Below are 25,396 nucleotides of genomic sequence, written 5' to 3'. Positions count from 1 at the left end.
TGAGAGGTTTCCATTTCAAATACAAATTGTTCATTTTGAGAATGAACCAAATTACCTTAGAGAAATTTTGGGAGTCTTAGATATTGAACAGTAAACACCACACAGACACACACACTCACACACAAACAAACACATATACACTCTCCCCCTTCCCTTTCTTTGTTTTGATTTGTTTTTCTTTTCAGAATCTTTCTGTCTCACAAACTCAACTCCATGCCTTACCATGTCTTTCAAAATATTAACTGATCAACATTCAAAATGTATATCAAATCCCTTCTATTTGAATGATAAAAAAATATATGTGTAGAAAGCAAATCCAAAAAAAAAAAAAACTGTTTTGGAAACATTTTGAATCTTTTATGACAAACACTCTGCTGTGGGTTAAGTAAGATATACCTTCAGTGTGAAACCTTGCAACTCAGGATGGAATTTGAGCCCACAGTCTTTTAACTGAGATCACACACCTGGTCTCAAGACTTAATGAAGTTCTGGTTCTTGATGTCTCATTGTAGAAAGAATTCAGTGAGAGACAGTGATAGGTAAGAAGTGGACTTATTTAGAATTACACTCCACAGACAGTGTAGACCATCTCAGAAGGCAAGAGCAACCCTAAAAGGTAGTGTGGTTAATTTTTATGGGCTGGATAATTTCATGGGCTAATGAGTGGTAAGATTATTCCAACTATTTGGGATAAAGGGCAGAGATTTCCAGAAATTGGGCCACTGCCCAATTTTTTGATGGTCACCCTTGGATTATATCATGCAAAATGCCAGGCTGGATGAAGCACAAGCTGGAATCAAGATTGTGGAGAGAAATATCAACAACCTCAAATATGCAGATGACAACATGCCTATGGCAGAAAGGGAAAAGGAACTAAAGAGCCTCTTAATGAAAGTGAAAGAAGAGAGTGAAAAAGCTGGCTTAAAAATCAACATTCAAATAAAAGAAGATGATGGATCTGGTCCCATAACTTCATGGCAAATAGATGGGGGAACAATGGAAACAGTGAGAGACTTTATTTTCTTTGGCTCCAAAATTACTGTGGATGGTTACTGCAGCCATAAAATGAAAAGACACTTGCTCCTTGCAAGAAAAGCTATGGCAAACCTCGAGACATGGACTTCCCTGGTGGTCCAATGGTTAAGAATTGGCCTGCCAATGCAGGGGAAATGGGTTCAATCCTTGGTCCAGGAAGATCCCGCATGCTATGGAGCAACTAAGCCCCACCACTGAACTCATTCTCTAGAACCTGTGCTCTGCAACAAGACAACCAATGAGAAGGCTGTGCACCACAACTAGAGCGTAGCCTCCCCCCAACAACTAAAGAATGCCAGCACACAACATCGAAGACCCGTGCAGCCAAAAATAAATAAATAAAATTAAAAAAAAAAAAAGCAGAGACATAAGTTTGCTGGCAAAGGTCTGTATAGTTCAAGCTATGGTTTTTCTAGTAGTCATGTAAGGATGTAAGAGTTGGACCATAAAGAAGGCTGAATGCCGAAGAATTGATGCTTGCAAACTATGGTGTTGGAGAAGACTCTTGAGAGTCCCTTGGACTTCAGGGAGATCCTAAAGAAAATCAATCTTGGATATTCATTGGAAGGACTGATGCTGAAACTCCAATAGTTTGGCCACCTGATATAAGGAGCTGACTCATTGAAAAAGACCCTGATGCTGGGAAAGATTGAAGACAGGATGAGAAGGTGACCACAGAGGACAAGATGGTTGGGTGGCATCACCAACTCAAGGGACATGAGTTTGAGCAAATTCCGGGAGATGGTGAAGGACAGAGAAACCTGGTGTGCTGCAGTCCATGAGGTCACAAATAGTCAGACATGACTGACTGAACAACACTTGGAGCTGTCATGGTGCCTGTGGGTGTGTCATTTAACTTGCTGATGTGTTACAATGAGTACATTCTGAGGTTTGAGGTATAGTGGAAGTGGACTTGTCTACCATTTTGGACGTGAACTGGTTCTAATCAGTTTATGTCATGTCCTTGGGCTATGTCATTCTTCTAAAGCTTGTTTGCTACCGACAACTTCCTTACCGAAGTTTAGATCAGTCACTCAGTCCTGTCTGACTCTTTGTGACCCCATGAATCGCAGCACACCAGGCCTCCCTGTCCAACACAAACTCCTGGAGTTTACTGAGACTCACGTCCATCAAGTCAGTGATGCCATCCAGCCATCTCATCCTCTGTTGTCCCCTTGTCCTCCTGCCCCCAATCCCTCCCAGCATCAGAGTCTTTTCCAATGAGTCAACTCTTTGCATGAGGTGGCCAAAGTACTGGACTTTCAGCTTTAGCATCATTCCTTCCAAAGAACACCCAGGACTGATCTTCACAATGGACTGGTTGGATCTCCTTGCAGTCCAAGGGACTCTCAAGAGTCTTCTCCAACACCACAGTTCAAAAGCATCAATTCTTCTGCGCTCGGCTTTCTTTATAGTCCAATTCTCACATCCACACATGGCCACTGGAGAAACCATAGCCTTGATTAGATGGACCTTTCTAGGTAAAGTAGTGTCTCTGCTTTTTAATATGCTGTCTAGGTTGGTCATAACTTTCCTTCCAAGGAGTAAGCATCTTTTAATTTCATGGCTGCAGTCACCATCTGCAGTGATTTTGGAGCCCAGAAAAATAAAGTCTGACACTGTTTCCACTGTTTCCCCATCTATTTCCCATGAAGTGATGGGACCGGATGCCATGATCTTCGTTTTCTGAATGTTGAGCTTTAAGCCAACTTTTTCACTCTCCACTTTCACTTTCATCAAGAGGTTTTTGAGTTCCTCTTCACTTTCTGCCATAAGGGTGGTGTCATCTGCATATCTGAGGTGATTGATATTTCTCCCGGCAATCTTGATTCCAGCTTGTGTTTCTTCCAGTCCAGCGTTTCTCATGATGTACCCTGCATATAAGTTAAATAAGCAGGGTGACAATATACAGCCTTGACATACTCCTTTTCCTATTTGGAACCAGTCTGTTGTTCCATGTCCACTTCTAACTGTTGCTTCCTGACCTGCATACAGATTTCTCAAGAGGCAGATCAGGTGCTCTGGTATTCCCATCTCTTGAAGAATTTTCCACAGTTTATTGTGATCCACACAGTCAAAGGCTTTGGGATAGTCAATAAAGCAGAAGTAGATGCTTTTCTGGAACTCTCTTGCTTTTTCCATGATCCAGCGGATGTTGGCAATTTGATCTCTGGTTCCTCTGCCTTTTCTAAAACCAGCTTGAACATCAGGAAGTTCACGGTTCACATATTGCTGAAGCCTGGCTTGGAGAATTTTGAGCATTACTTTACTAGTGTGTGAGATGAGTCCAATTGTGCGGTAGTTTGAGCAGTCTTTGGCATTGCCTTTCTTTGCAATTGGAATGAAAACTGACCTTTTCCAGTCCCGTGGCCACTGCTGAGTTTTCCAAATTTGCTGGCATATTGAGTGCAACACTTTCACAGCATCATCTTTCAGGATTTGGAATAGCTCAACTGGAATTCCATCACCTCCACTAGCTTTGTTCATAGTGATGCTTTCTAAGGCCCACTTGACTTCACATTCCAGGATGTCTAGCTCTAGGTGAGTGATCACACCATCGTGATTATCTGGGTTGTGAAGATCTTTTTTGTACAGTTCTTCTGTGTATTATTGCCATCTCTTCTTAATATCTTCTGCTTCTGTTAGGTCTTTCTGTTATGTCTTACTTACCGAAGTTAGTAACACTTAACAAAATATTAATGAAATTGCACATTTGTAACACTATTGGATATAGTCAGTAATATACTTAAATAATATCCTAGGTAGTACACAAGAAAATCTGCTCTACTCTTGAATAGCTGTGCAATTTTCTGCAGGAGCTAGCATTTTTAATGAGTTAACCTGATTAATTATTTTAATTCTTCACTTCTTTAGCTAAAGTAGCCCTCCCTTAAGTTTAACAAGTAAATGAACATCATTTTTCCTTCATTCCCACTCTCCCTTTTTTGTTTATGCAGAAAAATCTTTATTACAACAAACTTTGAAGCTATTATAAATGGTAAATTAATTATCTAGCATCAGAAACTGTCTAGGTTATTTTGTCAGCATTTCTGCTTTTGCAAATATTTGTGTATTTAAAATGCCTTATTTTTTCCAGTTAAAGAAAAGTGATTTTGCAAACCTACTTATTCAGCCTTTCCATGCATTTACTAGGGCTCTATAGAACTGAAAAATGTCACCCTATTGCTATGCTGATACTGGATGTTGTGAAATGCGTATAAAACTAAAATTAAGCCATAGGTTTAATCCCATTTTCTCTGTCCTGTGTGTCTCCACTAAGCAGATCTTGTCCATTTCAAAATCATTTTGACAGTTTTCATTGATATATCAGTTTTAAATTACTGCTGAAAAAATGGAGGCATATAGAATATAACTCACAGGAAATCTTTAATGTGGAAATCCAAAAACTTCCATTTGTGTGTTGATGGTAGTGGACTTGCCTCAAAAATTATTTATTATTAATCTTCAAAAAAATTTATCAAAGAAATTTCCTGGTAATCCAATGGTTAGGACTTGGAGCTGTAACTGCCATGAACCGAGTTCAAGGCCTGGTCAGGGAACAAAGATCCTGCAATCTGCAAGGTGCAACCATAAATAAATAAATAATTTATCAAGAAATTACAACCTTCCATTGACTTCTTAAGTGAAATAGAAATAGCTGGGCTTCTACCCCTGCCCACAGATTTCTCAAGTGCTTGTTGACTACAATTCATATCACTTTACTGGAGATTTTCAGTTCTGCTTCCAGGGGTTTTTAATTTTGGTACATTTTGTCTATTTTCTTTGCTATTTGTACTTTTGATGTCTTATCTATGAAACAATTGCCTAACCTAAGTCACAAAAATTTACCTCTACGTTCTCTGTTTAGAGTTTTATCATTTTAGCCCATACAATTAGGAGCTTCATTGATTGTGTGTGTGTGTGTGTGTGTGTGTGTATTCTTTGTATGATGTAATAGGAATCCAACTTCACTATTTTCCATATGGCAATCCAGCTGTCCTAGCATCATTTCTTAAAAAGATGATTTTTTGTAGTGAATTGTTTTAGAATCCTAGCTGTCAGTCAGTTTAACATAATTGTGAGGGCTTATCTCTGGAGTCTCAATTTTATCCCATTGACCTATGTGTCTAATCTTATGGCAGTACCACTCTGCCTTGATCACTGCAGTTTGTAGTTAAGTTTGAAGCTGGGAAGTCTTCCAACTTTGACCTTATTTTTTACAATCATTTTTGCTATTCTGGGTCCTTTAAATTTCCATATTAATTTTGGGATCAATTTATACAAAAAAGACTGATAAGATTTTTATGGGAATTGAATTTGTAAATCAACTTGAGACATAGTGCCACCTTAACAATTTTAAGTCTTCTGCTCCGTGAACATGGGATGTCTTTCCATTTATCTAGGTCTTGTTTAATTTTGTTAAACAGTGTCTTATAGAGTACAAATTCTACACTTCATTTGTCAAATTTAAATTTAGTTCTACAAAGTTTTTTCCATTTTGCAAAGATAATGTTTAGCTATGCTAAGTGTTTGTGCCTTGGACAAAAATGACAGAAGGTTTGACTTGTATAATACAAGAGCCTGTCAATAATACTTATTCATAGGGAGAGTCAGAATGACAAGACTGAGGTTTGAAGTTATAATCCTGATCTTCCACTTACAGGCGTAGGGAACTTGGACAAATAAAATGTTCTATGCCATGTTTATTATCTGAAAATAGGCATTTAATAACAAAGATAGTTATATTGGGCAGATTTTTGTGAAGACTGAATGTAGTAATATATATAAAGTTCAAAGAATTATAGCTGGCACATGGTTAGCAGTTAATAAACATGAGTTGCTGTTATTGTTACATATCCTTTTAGTCTCTCTTCTCCAAACCCCTGCTAGGGGGCAACAGTTCCATTTGGGATTATGTTACTACCTCTGGTATGTTGAGACAGAAGAAAGGCTGAGAACTACTCAAGGTCTTGAACTCTTTGCTTTCCCATTGTTGAAGATCTCTTCTAGGAAACCATCAGTGTGTTCCTTGCTTTGTGTGAGTCTGAGATTCATTTTATTGACATTTTACAGCTGGCCAGCTGGCTGGAAACTCCTCCGTTGAGATGTATCGCCAAGTGCTCCTGTCTGGTTGTCGCTGTGTGGAGCTGGACTGCTGGAAGGGACGAACTGCAGAAGAGGAGCCAGTCATCACCCATGGGTTCACCATGACCACAGAAATATCCTTCAAGGTAGAGTGAATGAATATTACTAAGAGAAGAAGCTAGAGAGACCTGACCCCCTTTTTGGGTAAAATCTGCTTCAGCAGGTTTAGCAGTATAAGGATCACAGTTAAGTCCATAGGCTATTAATCATATTAGTAATTTCTGAGGCTAAAATTTAGCAGTTTTCACATGAGTGATTGGCATCAGATGAACTGATCACCAAAATCTAAGGAAATTGTCTTATAAAAGGAAATAACAATTTATTTGCCTATTTAGCACATTCTCTTTTTTTAAATTGTATTTTGTCATTGCGAAATACAACATATATAAAGAATTTGCTGTGCTAAGTTGCTTCAGCCATGTCTGACTCTTTGCAACCCCATGGACTGTAGTCCACCAGGCTTCTCTGTCCATGGGATTCTTCAGGCAACAGTACTGGAGTGGGTTGCCTTCTCCACATTGGGAGCATTGGGAGCAAAAAGTTTCCAATTCCCAGCTTTTAGCCCTGGAACACTTGGGATGTGATAAAATGAACATCTATCATTTGAGAGGGCAGCAAAAAGAACCAAGATTTTCAAGGGACAGCCAGGATTCAGTTTAGACAAATGGATTTCCTAATATTTTACTTGACAGCATATATATGTTCAGAAGGAATATTTACACCTTAAAATGTATTTACTATGTTATGAAATTGACTTTTCATGATTTCTGAAACTTCAGTTCAGTCACTCAGCTGTGTCCAACCCTATGGACTGCAGCACACCAAGCTTCCCTGTCCATCACCAACTCCTGGAGCTTGCTCAAACTCATGTCCATTTAGTCGGTGATGCCATCCAACCATCTCATCCTCTGTTGTCCCCTTCTCCTGCCTTCAGTCTTTCCCAGCATCAGAGTCTTTTCCAGTGAGTCAGTTCTTCACATCAGGTGGCCAAAGTATTCTGAAACTTAGGTTACTATATAGCAATTACCCACTCCAGCATTCTGGCCTGCAGAATTCCATGGACTGTATAGTCCATGGGGTCGCAAAGAGTCAGACATGACTGAGTGACTTTCACTTTCACAAAATTTTACAACAATGTTTAATATGTGGTTGACCTTAATTCTGATGAAAATCTTTAGAAGTTTTATCTGCTCCTGAAGTTGAGCACTCTTTTTTTTTTTTTTTTGGTATTTCACTGCTCAGACTTTATTGAGCTGGTAATCAAAGAAAAGCAATAGAAACCTGTTCGATTCTATCTCACTGTGGAGCAATGAATTTGGGCATCAACATAGCTAAGTTTGAATCTTGTCTTTGCTTTTATCAGTTGTGTGTCCTTAGACAAATTATATTAATTGTTCTGTAAGTTAACTTTTCATCTGTAAAACTGATACAATATTACCTTCACCAGGTCATTCATGGGGTGAGCACTCAATGTCTTTTGGTTTTTCTTTAATGGAAGATCCATGTGTTTTGGTTCCATTTCTGTAGTCCCCCACCTTCCCATCTCCTGCCATGGTCCCTTGTCGGCTAAGATACCAGCCCTAACCTGTTGGGATCTTTTTAAAAAGTGGGGGACACACAACCATGTGTGGAGTGGATGCAATTTGGGTTCATCCATCTGTTGATGGATGAAGAGGATCATGCAATGGGAGACAACACATCCAGATGGAAGCCTTGTGAGCTAGGGGACCGATGGACTTGTGCACATACCCACTCCAGGAGGGCCACTCACAGCCCTGCCCACCACCCACTCATGAGTCCATGTGAGGAGCAATTATATTTTCTTAAACATTTATAATCTTCAAGGTTGTCTGAGTTCCTTTAGGGGTAAGGGGGACTACAGGGGGAATATAAACACCAAGCACATTCTAAGGCATATTTATTTTATATGAAGCTTTTGCTTCTTGCCTCAGCCATCAAGTCAGCTTGGAATGAATCTCCCTGTTCACTCGACCTTACAAGTGGTCCTTCAATCACATTTGTGACCCCAGAGTCACGGGCTGGTGAGCATCTATTCCTGGGCTCCAGAAGCACAATTTTTCAACCACATGCACACACTTGTTGACAGATTTAGAGACTAAAAAACTAAATCTAGCTCAGAATTCTGCTTCCTCTCTCTGGCTACGGCAGTTGCGGGTGAGGTACGGCCAAAAAAGAGCAGGAAACTCGTCATCCTGGCGGTTGATTGGCACAGCTCTGCTTCCTGCTATTGTGTGTTTGCAGGATAGATAATTTTGTCAGAGATGTGAGTGTCTGGTGGTGGTGCTGGGTGGGGATGAGCGTGAGGAATAGAAATTCCAGCCTGTTTTGCAGAAACAGAGCAGGAACTCTCTGCATCAGGATTAGGACTAGAGGGAGGTGAGCGAAATGTCTTACATGCAAAACTTATAGAGGTGTCTATTCTCACTGGTGTGTAAATGCAGAGGTGGCACCTGAGATTGAGCATCTCTTTAAATTTTGCACTTAGGCACGTCATGTGCCTCACCCAAGTCCCAGCCCCGCTCTGCCTGATTATCAGCATGCAGCCTGCTCTTCCAGCACCGACTGTGTACAGTGACTTTTTCATAAAGGGTAAGAAGAGAAACGGGGCCACGGCCCTGTGCTCTCTCACCCTCAGTCACCCTGCCCGTGACTCCCTGGGCTGCAGCTCCACGGGCCTCTGTGCCATTTCCTGACCAAGCTAGGCAGGGACACCTCCCAGCCTTTGCCAGTTTGTGCCTCTGCCTGAGACAGTCTTCCCCCAGTTATCTGCATGGCTCACCGCTTAACTCCTTGCAAGTGTTAGTTGCTCGGTCGTGTCCGACTCTTTGCCAGGCTCCTCTGTCCATGGAATTCTCCAGGCAAGAATACTAGAGTGGGTTGCCATTCCCTCCTCCAGGGGATTTTCCTGGCCCAGGGATCAAACCTGGGTTTCTTGCATTACAAACAGATTCTTTACCATCTGAGCCACCAGGGAACTCCTTGAAGTCTTTCTCAAATGCCACCTTCTCAGGGAGGCCTCCTGGGACCTATTTAATACTGTGACCAGCCATCACACCCACTCCCACCTCCCTGGTCTGCTCCCCATCACTTTATTTCTTCCATTTACCAAGTGGCACCTTCTAACACTCTGCTTAATTTACTCAGTTATTTATTGAGTTCCTTCTTTATTGGCTGTGGTGTGTGTTCACTCAGTCATGTCCAACTCTTTGTGACCCATGGACTGTAGCCCACCAGTCTCCTCTGTCCTTGGAATTTTCCAGGCCAGAATACTGGAGTATGTTGCCATTTCCTTCACCAGGGGATCTTCCCAACCCAGGGATCAAACCTGTATCTCTTATATCACCTGCATGGGTAGGCAGATTTTTTACCATTAGCACCATTAGCTGTGGCCTTCTAATAGCATTGAGCACCATAAAAATAGGGATCTTTGTTTTGTTTTCTAATCTTCCCCAAGCACTTTAAAAAGAGTCTGGCAAAGGGCCTTCCCTGGCAGTACAGTGGCTGAGACTTCACCGTCCAATGCAGGGGGTGTGGATTCAATCCCTGGCTGGGGATCTAAGAGACCACATGCTCGTGGCCAAAACGCCGAAACAGGAATAGAAGCAATATTGTAATAAATTCAATAAAGACTTTAAAAATGGTCCAGAAAAAAAATCTTTAAAAAAATGTTTAAAAAGAACTGGCATGTAATAGGTACTGGTGAAAGGAAGCCTGGCATGCTGCAGTGGGGTCACAAAGAGTCGGACACGACTGAGCGACTGAACAACAATAAAATTTTTTAATTAATTTATTTTTATTTAAAGATAATTGCTTTACAGAATTTTGCCACTTTTTCCATCCCTGGTGGCTCAGACTGTAAGGAATCTGCTTTCAATGTAGGAGACCTGGTTCGATCCCTGGTTTGGAAAGATCCCCTGGAGAAGGGAAAGGCTACCCACTCCAGTATTCTGGCCTGGAGAATTCCATGGACTGAGGAGCTTGGTGGGCTACAGTCCATGAGGTCTCAAAGAATCAGACACAAATGAACAACACTTTCTCACTTTATTTCCACCCCCAAACAAATAGACAAACTATAGTGGAGACTTCATTTTTAGTCTTTCTTGCCTCTGTTCATCAGGAAGATGAATTTTGTCTTTCTCCATTTTTGCTGTAAAATGCCTATGTTGATAGGTGGTGAAAAAATTCTCTCAATGTTTGCCTGTCTGGGCTATCCTGTATATTTGGACCTGATCTGCATGGTGTAATTAGACTATATTCTATAGCCACAGTGTGTATTGCAGCAGCAAAATAAACCAAGTGCAAAAGTCCATCATTTTATGTCACACAGTTTATCTGCTCTAAGTCTATGTGATCTGGAAAGCTTTGTGAGGTCTATGATGTATCCCCACAGCGGAAGTTCCTATTGGCATCTACCACCTATTTATTGTTGGGCCAAAATAAAAATGTGTGTTCTGGGAAAGTGGACATGCTGTAATTCAGCCTCTTTATGGAGGACTTTTTATTTTGCATTCTGGATTTATTTATTACACACCCCATATATCTGCCTGCTGGTGTCTTTGTCTCACTGCCTTAGTCTCTCCAATGGTCACGACATAGTAACTTGCCATTTGGTCTGCATTCTCTCTTCTCCCATGCAGTCTCCTTCCTCCCACCCTGGACGCCCACCTGCCTCCTCCACCCCCAAGCTGCTCCTGCCCCCCTCCCCCATCCCAGGCGGCTCCTTTGTAACAACCAGCAATTATGTAAGATGGAAAACAGAGTCAAGTGATAAAGTATATAATAAAAATATATTAAATTTGAGTATGTGGTTAAATGGAGCATTTCTGGAAATAAAGCATCATTCTCTGAGAGAAGTAATAATAATTTAGGATGCAATTTAACTGCTACATAAATGCTCACATAAAATGGATATCCAAATATACCCTGCTATTGTCTGTCAAGGATAAAGGATTTCAAGGGCAGTTTTTCCCACTGGAAGCTAGTAATTGAGCCATATAGTGTATAGATTACTGGATCCAGTATTAGAAATCTATGAAAAAAGTGATTTTGGCTTAATAAGGGGCAATCAACCAGTAAGGTACTTTCAGGCCCGTCGTCCACTAAGGACAGCTTATGTGAAAGAAGTGAAGTGAAGTGAAGTCGCTCAGTCATGTCCAACTCTGTGCGACCCCATGGACTGTAGCCTGCCAGGCTCCATCCATGAGATTTTCCAGGCAAGAATACTGGAGTGGGTTGCCATTTCCTTCTCCAGAAGATCTTCCTGACCCAGGGATCGAACCTGGCACCAAACTTAAAAATTATGACTGGTCTCATCCTCAGCAGAATCCTCATCCTCGGGTGCCCCATGCAAAGTATTCCAAAGGTATGAAAAACCAAAAGCCCTCACAGGGAACTTGTTTTTTAAGTTCTCTCAAGTAAAATTGTTAGGGTTTCCCAGGTGACTCAGGTATAAAGAATCCTTCTGCCATGCAGGAAACATGGGTTCGATCCCTGGGTCAAGAAGATCCCCTAGAGAAGGAAATGGCAACCCACTTCCAGAAGGAAAATCCCATGGACAGAGGAGCCTGTCAGGCTACAGTCCGTGGGGTTACAAGAAGAGTCAGACACGAGTTAATGACTGAAAAATAACTAGTAAAATTGTAAGATGAAATTCGGCAGTGTTTAAAGGTTCAGAAAGGTTTCCAAGGCTAGAGCTATGGTGGAGATGGGGAGAGCGAGGAGGGCGAGGCTGGGAAGAGGAGAGCAAGGAGACTGTTGAGGTTCAGAGTGCAGTTCGGGAGCTGCTGGCTGGGGTTCTGGCACTGACTGCCTGCAGGACCAGGGGAAGCTCCCTTACAGATACAGCTTCTTTCTCAGGAGAATATGGGGGTGATAACAGTGCTTACCTCCTAGAGGTGTGCTGAGCATTCAGTGCTGTGCTTAGTCATTCAGTCATGTCTGACTCTTTGCGACACCATAGACTTTAGCCCGCCAGGCTGCTCTGTCCATGGGATTCTCCAGGCCAGAATACTGGAGTGGGTTGCCATGCCCTCCTCCAGGGGATCTTCCTAACCCAGGGATCGAACCCAGGTCTCCCACATTGCAGGTGGATTCTTTACCAACTGAGCCACCAGGGAAGAATTCAGTGACCCTACTTAATATACAACATGGCTTAGAATGATACATGGTACATAGTGAGTACTCTATAAATGTTAGCTACTGACATTATAATTGAAACTTTTAAAGCCACACTTTTAAATAGTAGCAGTATTAAATATGCAAGGCGTTATTAAGTCAGGGTGAAGTGGGGGGTTGAATGAAGTCATTTGTAAAGCTGTCATGATAGAGGATGTGGGGAGTGCCCAGACACAACGTTTGGCCTCCACTTCACCTCTAGGAAGAGGCCAGAAGGCCACACTACGTGGCAAATGAAACACAGCCCAGTCTTGGTAAGAGGCCCAGTGGGAGCTGAGAAGGATGTGACTGGTGTGTCTGCAGGCTTCAGTGTGAACATGGGGCTCTCAGTCAAATGCAGAGACCAAATGTGTACAGTATCAGGGGCAGGAAAGGGGCAGGCAGGATACACAAAGGGCTTCCCTGGTAGATCAGTTGGTAAAGAATCCACCCCCAAGGCAGGGTTTGATCCCTGTATGGGGAAGATCGCTTGGAGAAGGGAATGGCTACCCACTCCAGTATTCCTGCATGGAGAATTCCATGGACAGAAGAGCCTGGTGGGCTACGGTTCATGGGGTCGTGAAGAGTTGGACATGACTGAGTGACTAACACTTTCACTTTCTCAGGATACATGAGTCAAGAAGGTCTAGGAAACCTAGAATTCAGCAGCATTTCAGGGCACACCAGAATCTCTACTGTGGGAATAGAGAGAACACCACCCAGAGAACAAGAAAGACAGGTGGGGACACGGACTCTACAATGTGTGCATTGCATTGGTCAAACACAAAGCGACATAGGCCCTTGGGTTTTCACTCACCTTCAGGCCTCTCATTGGCCTAAATGGTGATACGCAGGTCTGGGATTCAGTTCAGTTCAGTTGCTCAGTTGTGTCCAACTCTGCGACCTCATGGACTGCAACACACCAGGGCTTCCTTCCATCACCAACTCCCAGAACTTGCTCAAACTCATGTACTTCGAGTCAGTGATGCCATCCAACCATTTCATCCTCTGTCGTCCCCTTTTCCTCCCACCTTCAATCATTCCCAGCATCAGGGTCTTTTCTAGTGAGTCAGTTCTTCACATCAGGTGGCCAAAGTATTGGAGTTTCAGCTTCAGCACCAGTCCTTCCAATGAATGTTCAGGACTGGTTTCCTTTAGGATGGACTGGTTGGATCTCCTTGCTGTCCAAGGGACTCTCAAGAGTCTTCTCCAACACCACAGTTCAAAAGCATCAATTCTTTGGCTCTCAGATTTCTTTATAATCCAACTCTCACATCAATACATGACTACTGGAAAAACCACAGCTTTGACTAGATTGAACTTTGTTGGCAAAGTAATAATGTCTCTGCTTTTTCACATGCTATCTAGGTTGATCATAGCTTTTCTTCCAAGGAGCAAGCGTCCTTTCATTTCATTCTGGCAGTCACCATCTACAGTGATTTTTGGAGCCCCAAAAAATAAAGCCTCTCACTGTTTCCACTGTTTCCCCATCTATTTGCCATAAAGTGATGGGACCAGATGCCATGATCTTAGTTTTCTGAATGATGAGTTTTAAGCCAACTTCTTCACTCTCCTCGTTCACTTTCATCAGGAGTCTCTTCAGTTCTTCTTTGCTTTCTGCCATAAGGGTGGTGTCATCTGCGTATCTGAGGTTATTGATATTTCTCCCGGCAATCTTGATTAAAGCTCGTGCTTCATCCAGCCCAGCATTTCTCATGATGTACTCTGCATATAAGTTAAATAAGCAGGGTGATGATATACAGCCTTGACATACCCCTTTCCTGATTTGGAAACAGTCTGTTGTTCCATGTCCAGTTCTAACTGTTGCTTCTTGACCTGCATACAGATTTCTCAGGTGGTAGGTCAAATGGTCTGGTATTCCCATCTCTTTAAGAATTTTCCACATTTTGTTGTGATCCACACAGTCAAAGGCTTTGGTATAGTCAATAAAGCAGAAGTAGATGTTTTTCTAGAACTCACTTGCTTTTTTGATGATCCAAAAGATGTTGGCAATTTGATCTCTGGTTCCTCTGCCTTTTCTAAAACCAGCTTGAACACTGGAAGTTCACAGTTCATGTACTGTTGAAGCCTGGCTTGGAGAATTTTGAGCATTACTTTGCTAGCGTGTGAGATGAGTGCAATTGTGCAGTAGTTTGAACATTCTTTGGCATTGCCTTTCTTTGGGATTGGAATGAAAACTGACCTTTTCCAGTCCTGTGGCCACTGCTGAGTTTTCCAAATTTGCTGGCATATTGAGTTTCATAGCATCATCTTTTAGGATTTGAAATAGCTCAACTATAATTCCATCACCTCCACTAGCTTTATTCGTAGTGATGCTTCCTAAGGCCTACTTGACTTTGCACTCCAGGATGTCTGGATCTACATGAGTTACCTGGGTTATTTACCCAGTTATCTGGGTCATGAAGATCTTTTTTGTATAGTTCTTCTGTGTATTCCTTCCACCTTCTCTTAATATCATCTGCTTCTGTAGGTCCATACCATTTCTGTCCTTTATTGTGCCCATCTTTGCAGGAAATTTTCCCTTGTTATCTATAATTTTCTTAAAGAGATCTCTAGTCTCTCCCATTCTTATTGTTTTCCTCTATTTCTTTGCATTGATCACTGAGGAAGGCTTTCTTATCTCTCCTTGCTATATTATCTGCAATCCATACAGAAAAAGCAGCACCAATCTGAGATTGCTCATTGCAATCAGAAAAGAAAAATGGCAAAAACCAAGATGGTTCTCTAAAACCCGTTCAGCAAAACTCTGTGTCATTTTCACATGCATTTCAACAACGAAAACAAAACACAAGGCCATGGCCACTTTCAACAGATATCACAGGAAGGGGAGTGAATATGTGGGGATGACAACAAAATCTATCCCAGCAGTTAGTACAAGGATTTTTGACCAGGATGATAGAGGTGGAGGTGGAAATATTTGGTTATATTCCAAATATATATTTGGACAGGATTACATATGAATTAAAAGATGTGATAGAAAGAGGAATCAAGAGTGGCTCTCATGTGCTTTGCCTGTAGCCAATAAAACAGTGCCAAATTTAGGAAATAAACAAAATCTAGCCCCCTTTTATCCCATGTATCTACCCACTTCCCTTATGATATCTCTTTGCAGTTCTTTTTTTTTTAATTGAAGTATAGTTGATTTATAATGTTTTGCAAACTCTGCCATACAATATGATTCAGTAATATACATATATACATTCTTTTTTTATATTCTTTTCCATCATGGCATATCCCAGGAGATTAGATATAGTTCCTATGCTATACAGTAGGATCTTGGTGTTTATCCATTCTATAAGTAATAGTTTGCACCTACCAACCCCAAATTCTCAATCCACCCCCCCCCTTCTCCCCTTTGGCAACCACAAGTTTCACCTCTATGTCAGTGAGTCTGTTTCTGTTTCATAGACAGGTTCTTTTGTGCCATATTTTAGACTCCATATATAAGTGATATCATACGGTATTTGTCTTTTTCTGATTTAGTATGATAACCTCTAGTTGCATCCATGTTGCTGCAGAAGGCATTATTTTGTTATTTTTATGGCTGAGTAGTATTCTATTGTATATATATACCACATCCTCTTTATCCATTCATCTGTCAACAGACATTTAGGTTTTTTCCATGTCTTGGCTGTTGTGACTAGTGCTGTGTGATTCTTTCGAGGCCTTTGATCTTAGGTGGCTAAGGTTATTAGCTGCATGCTGCTGCTGCTAAGGCACTTCAGTCATGTCCAACTCTTTGCAACTCCATAGATGGAAGCCCACCAGGCTCCCCCACCCCTGGGATTCTCCAGGCAAGAACATTGGAGTGGGTTGCCATTTCCTTCTCCAATGCATGAAAGGGAAAAGTGAAAGGGAAGTCGCTCAGTCATGTCCAACTCTTAGTGACCCCATAGACTGCAACCTACCAGGCTCCTCCATCCATGGGATTTTCCAGGCAAGAGTACTGGAGTGTGTTGCCATTGCCCTCTCCAATTAGCTGCATGGGATTTAGCAAAATAGTTAAGCGCACAAACTCTAGAGTCAGACAGAATTTCCTGGGGTTTCTTGGACTCTCTTCTCTGTGATCTTGGGCATATTGGTTAATATCTCTTGAGTTTTCATTTTATAATCTGTAAGATGACATACAGTATTTTCCTTAGGGAATGTCTATGACATGAGATAAGATCTTTGTCTGGAATGTAAACGCTCATCTAATGGCAGCTATGTTTGTATTAGTTGGGTTTAGGGTGAATGGAGAGGGAGGCATCAGCAAGTAAGTAACCTTGGTTCCCTTGAGACTGTCTGCCCATCCCAAGCTGCGTCCTTTATCTCCTCTCTCTGCATCCTCACAAGCTTGTGGAATGAGGCTTATTACTCCCACTTTGCAGGCCAGCAAGCTAAATGTACAGAGGTATTAAGTGATTTTTCTCAAGGTCACACAGCTTGTAAGGCTAAGAAGAGGGATTCAGATACAAGCCTGTTTGAATCCAAAGCCCACACTCAAATAAATCAAATAAAGAGTTTAAAATCTGACCATTGCTTGCTATTTATAGCACACTTATTTTTGATGGTATCAACTAAAATAATGTATGAAAGGCAATCTGTGAATTCACTGTTAGAAACAGTGAGTGATTCTTTTGCTCCATGCAGTCAATTCCTTCTTAGAGGGTATATGCAAATGCAGTCTAGAATTAGAAAGCCTTATTTATACTCTGCGGCCAGAGAAATAGCTTCCTGGCATGGATAGAAAGCAAGCTATGAATTCTTCAAGGAAAGTAGAGAAGATAATGGAAAGGCCTCAGGCATAAGGATTCAGAGTAAAAATTCCTACTTGGAAGGAGAAGATGTAAAGAATAAATGTAAACAAAATTAAAAAAAAAAAAGGATGTGAAGCCACAAGAGTATTGACAGTGATATAATTAAAAATAAATAAGATCCATCCTTTAACACCAGCTCCTTTAATACCATCCTTTAATACCAAGGAAAACATTTTGAAAAACTAATGTCCAAAGTTGGTGAATATGCATTGAAAGCTGCTCTATTATTCTAGGGAGTCTAAGATGAAAAGTAATTTGGAGAAACACAGGAGACTAGAAAAATATTCTTATTTTTAATTTGATAATTCCCCTTCTGATAATTCATTCTTTAAAAATAATTCAAAATTAAAGGGAAAAATGAAGAGTTTCTTTGGAGAATTATTTGAATGATAGCTCTTAAAATACGGCTGTCCAACAATTGGATAGTGGTTAAATAAATTATGATATTGCCACTCCCTAAAATTGTATACAGATATTAAAGCTGTGACCTATACATTAAAAAAATAGATTAAAAAATGAAGTACTGACACATATTACAGAATGGATGAACCCTGAAAGTAGGCTCAGTGAAGGATGCCAGACATAAAAGGCCACATGTCGTATGATTCATTTATTTGAAATGTTAGGAGTAGGTGAGTCTATGGAGATAGAACATGGATTAGTGGTTGCCTATGTCTGAGTGTGTGGGATAGGGTTGGGAAAATGTAGAGTGACTGCTAATGGGGACATAGCTTTGTGGGGGGGTGACTAAATGTTTTAACTTAGACTGGGGAGATGATTGCAAAGGGTGAATATTAAAAATTTTCAGCTGTATACTTTGGATGACAATATTAACAATACATAGCAATATTAAACAATATAAACAGTAAACATAACAATAAACAATATTCATAACAATATAAACAATAAACAATATTCATAACAATATTAAAATACAAATAAAATATTTACTAAGTTATGCAAATACACGAGAAACAAATGTAGAAATAAATATAACAAAATGCCTGCAGTGGTTTGATTCAACAGGTGAATTTATGGATGAAAAATTTTGCCTTCTCTTTGTCCAAAATTCTTATAATGAGATTAGAGTTCATTATTAAAAAATAATAAATGTAATTACCAAAGAGGAGAACCATTCCCCTTCACAATTATGACTCCCCTCCACCCAAATCCAGTTTTCTTTCTTTTATCTTGCTAAGGTAAGAGTAATAAAATTTACAATCCAGCAGCCCGCAAACCCCTTCTAGCTATTTTAGGCCATTTGATACAATTCTATGAATGAAAAAGACAATGGTATTAAAGGGTTTAACTCAAAAAAATAGACACATTAAACTTCTGGCTTATTGAATACATATGTTCTCATTTCTAGGAAGTGATTGAAGCCATTGCTGAATGTGCATTTAAGACTTCACCTTTTCCAATTCTGCTTTCATTTGAGAACCATGTGGACTCGTAAGTATTCAGCACATTCAGTAGTGAGTCCTTTCTCCAGACAGAGCATGTTTAATCATTGTTCATCAGATTTAAGATATTTGACATTATTAATGCTGTTCCTCAATTAAGCTGTATATTAAGTGGCATATGTTCATCTGTATATGATGGGATTCATCGGTTTAAATTTCATTAATATTAGAATGATCCATTGGACTTGTGGAATCTATTTTCTTGCCATGATAGGGTTTTAATTTAAGGACTCCTCTTTTTACAATGAAATGAAACCCATTTCCTTATATAATACATGTCTCTATTTCAGTGGCTGCTCTTATAACCCTCCTTCATTAGCTCTTTCTACTGTGTGCAAATTTATAGTCAGTTTTGCCACCCTAAAATGGCCGGTTCTGTACACACTAGAGCTGATAGAGGTGAGTTAAATATATTAATTATATTTTGCCACTTTGTACTTACACAGAACTCAGACCACCAAATTCTCCCTCCTTCCTATTTTTGTTGGTTTCCCATTTGTTAATATTTTATTTCAAAACAATGTGAGTTTTTTGCTGAGCCACATAAAAAATAGGTAATTTTTACTTACCTCTTTCATTCATTTTAAGGCAAAGGATCAGAGTTAGGCACATTTACATCAGATACGTACATATTAATTTATCACACAGTTACTCAATCTAAAGAGCTTCAACGTGAAAGATTTTCATCTACGTTGAGTCAAAATTGAACAAACTAAAATTCTAGTCTCTGGAATTAATGTCTGGAGACTAGTCAGACACTATGGTCACTAGTACTGACCACCACTGCTCACAAGAGCGTTTGGGAAGCTCTCTGTTTCATTCAAGCATCTAAGCTGCCACCTAAGCCAGTTTTCTCCACTAAAAGCCTACAACACCTATCCCAAGTTGGCCCACAGATTTCTTAGATCTCTTTTTATCCTCCTTCCAGTAGAAAATCTTTTCCAGGCCACGGATTCCCTTTGTCCAACTAATTTGCAACACAGGCTTCAATTCACTAATTCTTAAAGAATTCACTAAACCTTAAAGAACCAGTTAGGTAGTGACCGAATTTCAGCTTGAGCAATTTCAAAATAGTTAAATCATTTGTTTATATATATGTGAAGAGAGACCTTATTTAGAAGTAACCAAATTATAATTATTTGTATTTCTAGTTTGCCCTCAGGAAATCCATACTACATTTACCAGCTCATGACTCTATTTCATTAGGAAACAACATCCAGTGAATAATGTAATCATTTGGCACATAGTTTTTCTAGCACTCCTGCACTCCTGAGGGGCAACTGAAGAGAAAAGCATTTATTCTGTTTCATTGCAATTTCTTTTCTAATGAAAGGAGAACCTCTTTAGTTCCTGTATTTAGTACTTCACTTGCTGTGACAACTCTGATGTGCGTGTGACTTTCCTCATCTCGGCCCATCTATTTGTAATTGGGCTCTAACAATGCCTTTTTTTCAAGAACACTACTTCCTGGAGAGATTGACGTGTCCTTTCCTTTTTGCAGAAATATCTCCAAGTCTAGTACACTCATTTTCTTCAGGAAATGTTTCTATGTAAGTTAGACAAAATGAAAAATTCCGGTACCATCCTTGAGTGTCATAACCTTGAGTGTCCACCCTTGAGTGTCATTGGACTTTACCATGTAGCCAGAGAGGCATCAACAACCACCAGCACCACAAACTAAACAACAGCTAATATTTATTGACTATATATTATGTGCCAAGCAAGGTTCCAAGCATTAGCTCATGTAACCTCACCACAAACCCAGGTGCTCCCAGAAATAAATATTTTTATCATTGTCCATATTTTACAAGTGATGAAACTGAATCCCAAAGAGGGTGAGTAACTTGCCCAAGGCCAGGCAGCTAAAATGTGAGAGTGGGGATTTAAATTTGGCTAATGTGGCTTCAAAACTCATCTGTTTAAGCAATACCACCCCCAAGCCTAAACCAAAGGATCATGAGCATTCCAAACATGGATAAAGACAAGCAGAGCATTCCACAAGGCAACAGCCTGCAAGTGGTCATGTTTTTGTGGCTCACGACCTTAACCACAGCATATTTTTTTAGTCTTCAACCCCAATCATACAGAGAGCCAAACTGAGCATGAAAACTAAATCTACAGTGGACATAACATAAAAAAGATTGTCCCCTAATACAGCCCTTTCAGGTTGGAAAAAAAAATGAGAAATTGAGCTGCTAAAAGTTCATTAATAATGCATGAATAACAAAAGAAATCAGGAAAACAGCCTTCCTAGGATGCTATGATATTGATCCCAAACCACTGAGATGATGGAATGGCAGTGAAATCCTGAGATGCTGAATTGTATTGTGGGAGGAAGTTTTTTGCTTCCTATTTCCATTGTCCTTGAGCCTCACACACATATCAACATCATTCAGCTACAGTTCTTTCCTGGGAGGACTGTCACACACCCCAAGAAAATTGACAAGCTTCCCCTTTGCCGGTAAAACGTTATGTTTGAATCGTGGGCTATCCCACCTCATTGCTGAACAAACCAGTGGTGGATACCATTCATCAGTTATAGCACTCCTCTCCACTGAACTAGATACACCAGATACAGAATCTTACTCAACACAGGACACACACACCCAAAATATCTGAAACCTATATGCCATCTCTGCTGCTAAGTCACCTCAGTCGTCTCCAACTCTGTGCAACCCCATAGACAGCAGCCCACCAGGCTCCGCCGTCCGTGGGATTCTCCAGGCAAGAACACTGGAGTGGGTTGCCATTTCCCTCTCTAATGCATGAAAGTGAAAAGTGAAAGTGAAGTCGCTCAGTCGTGTCCAACCCTCAGTGACCCCATGGACTGCAGCCTACCAGACTCCTCCGTCCATGGGATTTTCCAGGCAAGAGTACTGGAGTAGGGTGCCATTGCCTTCTCCGTCTCTAGCAACAGTTATTTTTTTCTCCTTTGTACTGTGTATACAAAATGCCAGAATCAGAACCCTAGTTCCAGCCCACTTGAGCCACGCCTTGAAAACAAACCCACATTGGAAAAAAAGGAAGGAGACCTCTGAATTTTTTTTGGTTTTCTCTCCTAATATTTGAAACTACCTATCAATGAGTGACAAGGAGAAATCTTCAGTGAGCAGCTGACAACTTTTCTTCCACCTGCTATGTCACAGCCCCATAAAATGCAGAATTCTGAGCTTCACCTCCACACCTGTATTTGAATTTGTATACTAAGACTTTGAATCATATTTTTTACAAGTCCCAGTTAACTGATGGGCCACCTACTTTGTAATTTGTAAACTAGCACTTTGACTAAAAGAATTCTCCACTACACTCAAGTGAAGAAACCACCACACCTGGTTCAGCCACAGAGAATGTGAGATTTTGGATGAAGTCCTTAATTGCCAGAAGTTGTAAATCCTTTATATATAGGAAGGGATTTGTAAATCCTTCATATATATTTCATATATAGAGAAGGAGGTTGGTTTAGTTCACCTTGGATGATGTGGGCTTGCTCCTTGGTCAGAAAACTGATCATCTTGCCAATGTTTAACATGTCCATATAAGTCTGGTGTGAAATGCAGAATCTCAGGCCTCACCCCAGTCTTTGCCTTGGAATCTTCATTTTCTTAAGACCCCAGGTGATTTGGTGAAGTGACAGAGCACTGCTCTAAACACTGAGGTTCATTAACCAGCTGTTTATTACCTGCAGGCTTGTTACAAATGCAAGTTCCAAGGCTTCACTGCCAGCTCAGTGAATCAGGGGCCTGGGGACAGAGCTCTGGCACCTGCAGCATTAAAAGCCGAGGTGATTCTTTAGTGGAATCGAGTAAGATTTTGGCTTAGCAAAATCCTCCCCAGGGTCTGATTTGGGGACCGCATGACAGAGGACAGAGTCTACCTGCCACCTGTTTAGACACACCTGGGACATCATCTTGAAGTTCCTCTAAGAGTGAGAATACAGCTCCACTAGAAATCCCAAAAGCAGGGTGTTAGGGAATAAATCCTTCCTTTTCACTCCAGGCTTCTGAGCAAAGGAACTTGGGGCTCTCAAGGAAAGTGACATCCTTGAGGAACCTGGTGAGTTAGTTCACCCATCACAGTGGTTCCCCAACTTGAGGGTATATGAGAATCCTCCAGAGGGGGCCTCTTGAGACCCCTGAACCCTACTCCCTTCTTTCCTTCCTTTCTGACTCAGAACCTGAGATTCCAACATGGAACTTGCCTGTCTTCCCAGGAGGCCTTGAATCTGCTTTTCTAACCAGCTCCAAACCCTGTTGATGCTGCTAATCTGTGGACCACACTTGGAACAGAAAAACTCCATTTAATAGCATCATTCCATGAAAGTGAAGTGGAAGGGTTGGACAGTTTCTTTTGTGCAGCCTGGAAAGTAGTTGCTGTTGTTATTCACATTGTTATTGTTGTTCATGGACCACAGCTTTGCCGTGGTGAAGGGGCTTGTGTAACTCAGTGAAGCTAGGAGCCACGCAGTGCAGGGCCACCCAAGACGGACGAGTCATAGTGAAAAGTTCTAAGAAACCGTGGTTCACTGAAGGAGGGGATGGCAACCCACTCCACTCGCCTGGAGAACCCTGGGGCAGCATGGAACATGTAGGCCCAGGCTCAATGGGCTTTTCTAATCTACAGCTGTAGAGCCCACTGGCTTGGTGGAGCCCTGGAACCAGCTGTCTTTTGGGCAAAGGCGTCTGAACTGTGAATGCCCAGGGATGCTTTGCCAAATCAGCCACTTCTGCTTGTCCCTCAACTATAACACGTTATCCTTTAACAACCACTCCCAGTGCTTTTAGGATCAGTTCTTCAGTTGGCAGGGTTTCCTCCATCAGTGATACTGCTGGGAGAACTGCAGGATATTCCAAAGGCTGCGTGAGTCACACAGGATAATCCCCAACTGGTCAAAACGGGTGTCATGAGAATTTGGGAGTTGTCGTGTAGAGTTTTGCAAGTTCTGTGAAGCTCTGCTTTGCCTCCCCTTGCAGTTCAAGAAGGTAGTGAACTTGGGCTTGAATGTGAAGCCCAGAGAACTCATTTGACACCTCCTCTAAATATATGTTTTTTAGAAAGGGGATATGAAGAGTGCTTTCCCTGTGGATCCATTGCAATATGATTTGAACCCCCAAAACACCCCCCTTCCCAGGAAAAAGCATGGTCCATGATCCAGGTATAATAGTCATGGTAAAAGGAATGAAAATTAGAATTACATTTGTTAATCAATTTGCACTGTAGTAAAGAAGTTTTATCACTTACTTATTCTTACTACAGCCCCAGTTCTGCTAAAATGTATTAACATTGCAGCACGTAGAGACAACTATTGGAAATCGAGTCCAACAGCCTATAGATCAAAATCACAGTCCATAAAACCTGATGGAATTGGATACCTTTATAATGATATTTAACATCCTACAGAACGAGAATGGCTTTTTAAAAGGTCAAGGGAAGCAGTTTTCAAAGATTATGGATGTTCCTTCGTATCAACTCTGTTTATACATGAGCAGGCTCTCATTCCTCCCGTCTAGCTGGCAGAGGCTTCCTTGTAGCATTGGGATCATCTTCCTCTTCAAAGGTGTTTGCATCTATTACTTCACTTCGTCTCCTCAGCATCCTCTGCCCCTTTCCAAGAACAATTATTTTCCTCTACTTTTTATAGACCCTGAGAGGTTGAGAGCCTGGAACTCAGCTCAACCAACTTAACAGCTCCAGCCTTTTCCCATCAGACCAAGTTCCCCTGGCACCTCATTAGGCTGACACCAGCTTTGTGCCCCTCTTGTGCACAAAAGGGCTGCAGACACCGTTCCCCAAGATGCCTGCTTCACTTGTCTTTCCTTCAGTGCCCTTTCCCAAGTGGACACACTTCTGCCTGTCAGCCTTTTCGCTTCTGCATTTTTAGATTCTCTCTTTTTCTCTGTCCACCTTCCTCCCTGTTTCTTCACCTCCTTTTAAATACTTCTTTGCAGTGCAACTCCATCTGTTAGACAAATCTCACCCAAAAATTCACATAGAGTCATGAATGAGTTCTACCCCCAAGTATCTGGCATTTGACTTAGAATTGGGAAATTAACCAAAAGGGACTGAGTCTCTAACCCTGGGACATTCAAGCATCCAGGAATAGGCAGGTGACCTGCTGTCCCCTCCATCTGTGTCCTCGGTGGAAGAGCCTCCTCTCTCCACCTGCCTGTGGCATTCACATCCACACAAGTGGGAATTGCAAGCAGGAATTTAGAAAGATGAAAGCAGTCCCAACGGTAAGGGGAGGAATGCCGTCTGTCTGTGACCTGTACGGTGCAGCCATGCTGAGTGAGGCGCCTCTTGCATCACCGCCCGCTTTCGCCTCTCTCCCCTCAGGCCGAAGCAGCAAGCCAAGATGGCGGAGTACTGCAGACTCATCTTCGGCGACGCCCTCCTCATGGAGCCGCTGGACAAGTACCCGGTAAGCGTTCTGAGCCCATCCCTATGACCGGCTTAGGGGGGCTCCCTTAGCCCGCTCCGTGTGTCTGTCTCTTGGTGTGTGTCACGCAGTTGACTGTGAGCCCTCGGGAGGCTGGCGGGGAGCCCCTGAGGGGGCAAACCCCTGTCTGACTGCTCCTCTGCCCTCACCCTGCTCCGCTCCCTGCCCCTCGAGAGCCAGCCGGGGCTGCAAAATCCCCACCACAGCATCCGCCCACAGAGGGAGCCCCGGGGCGCAGGCTTTGAGCACGTCCGGGATCCTCACCTCTGAAAGACGCGGGCCAGGAAAACCGGACGTTGAAGGCAGTGGGGGGCATTCCAGCC

The 25,396-nt window shown here is 41.6% G+C and overlaps 1 protein-coding gene across 2 annotated transcripts in view; it reads left to right on the top strand.

Moving 5' to 3' along the window:
* Positions 1 to 25,396, top strand: part of PLCB1 (phospholipase C beta 1) — an 856,985-nt gene that overhangs the window by 652,390 nt on the left and 179,199 nt on the right. For both annotated transcript variants that reach the window (XM_027560329.1, XM_027560330.1), the window contains exons 11-13: positions 6,109 to 6,266; positions 18,544 to 18,626; positions 24,971 to 25,055. In XM_027560329.1, the coding sequence (XP_027416130.1) occupies positions 6,109 to 6,266; positions 18,544 to 18,626; positions 24,971 to 25,055 (326 nt within the window). The remainder of the gene's footprint in view (positions 1 to 6,108; positions 6,267 to 18,543; positions 18,627 to 24,970; positions 25,056 to 25,396) is intronic.

The sequence above is a fragment of the Bos indicus x Bos taurus genome, chromosome 13, assembly GCF_003369695.1.
Source record: "Bos indicus x Bos taurus breed Angus x Brahman F1 hybrid chromosome 13, Bos_hybrid_MaternalHap_v2.0, whole genome shotgun sequence".
Lineage (NCBI taxonomy): Eukaryota > Metazoa > Chordata > Mammalia > Artiodactyla > Bovidae > Bos > Bos indicus x Bos taurus.
Note: the sequence above shows the minus strand (reverse complement) of the source record. Positions and strands in the feature narration are given on the sequence as shown.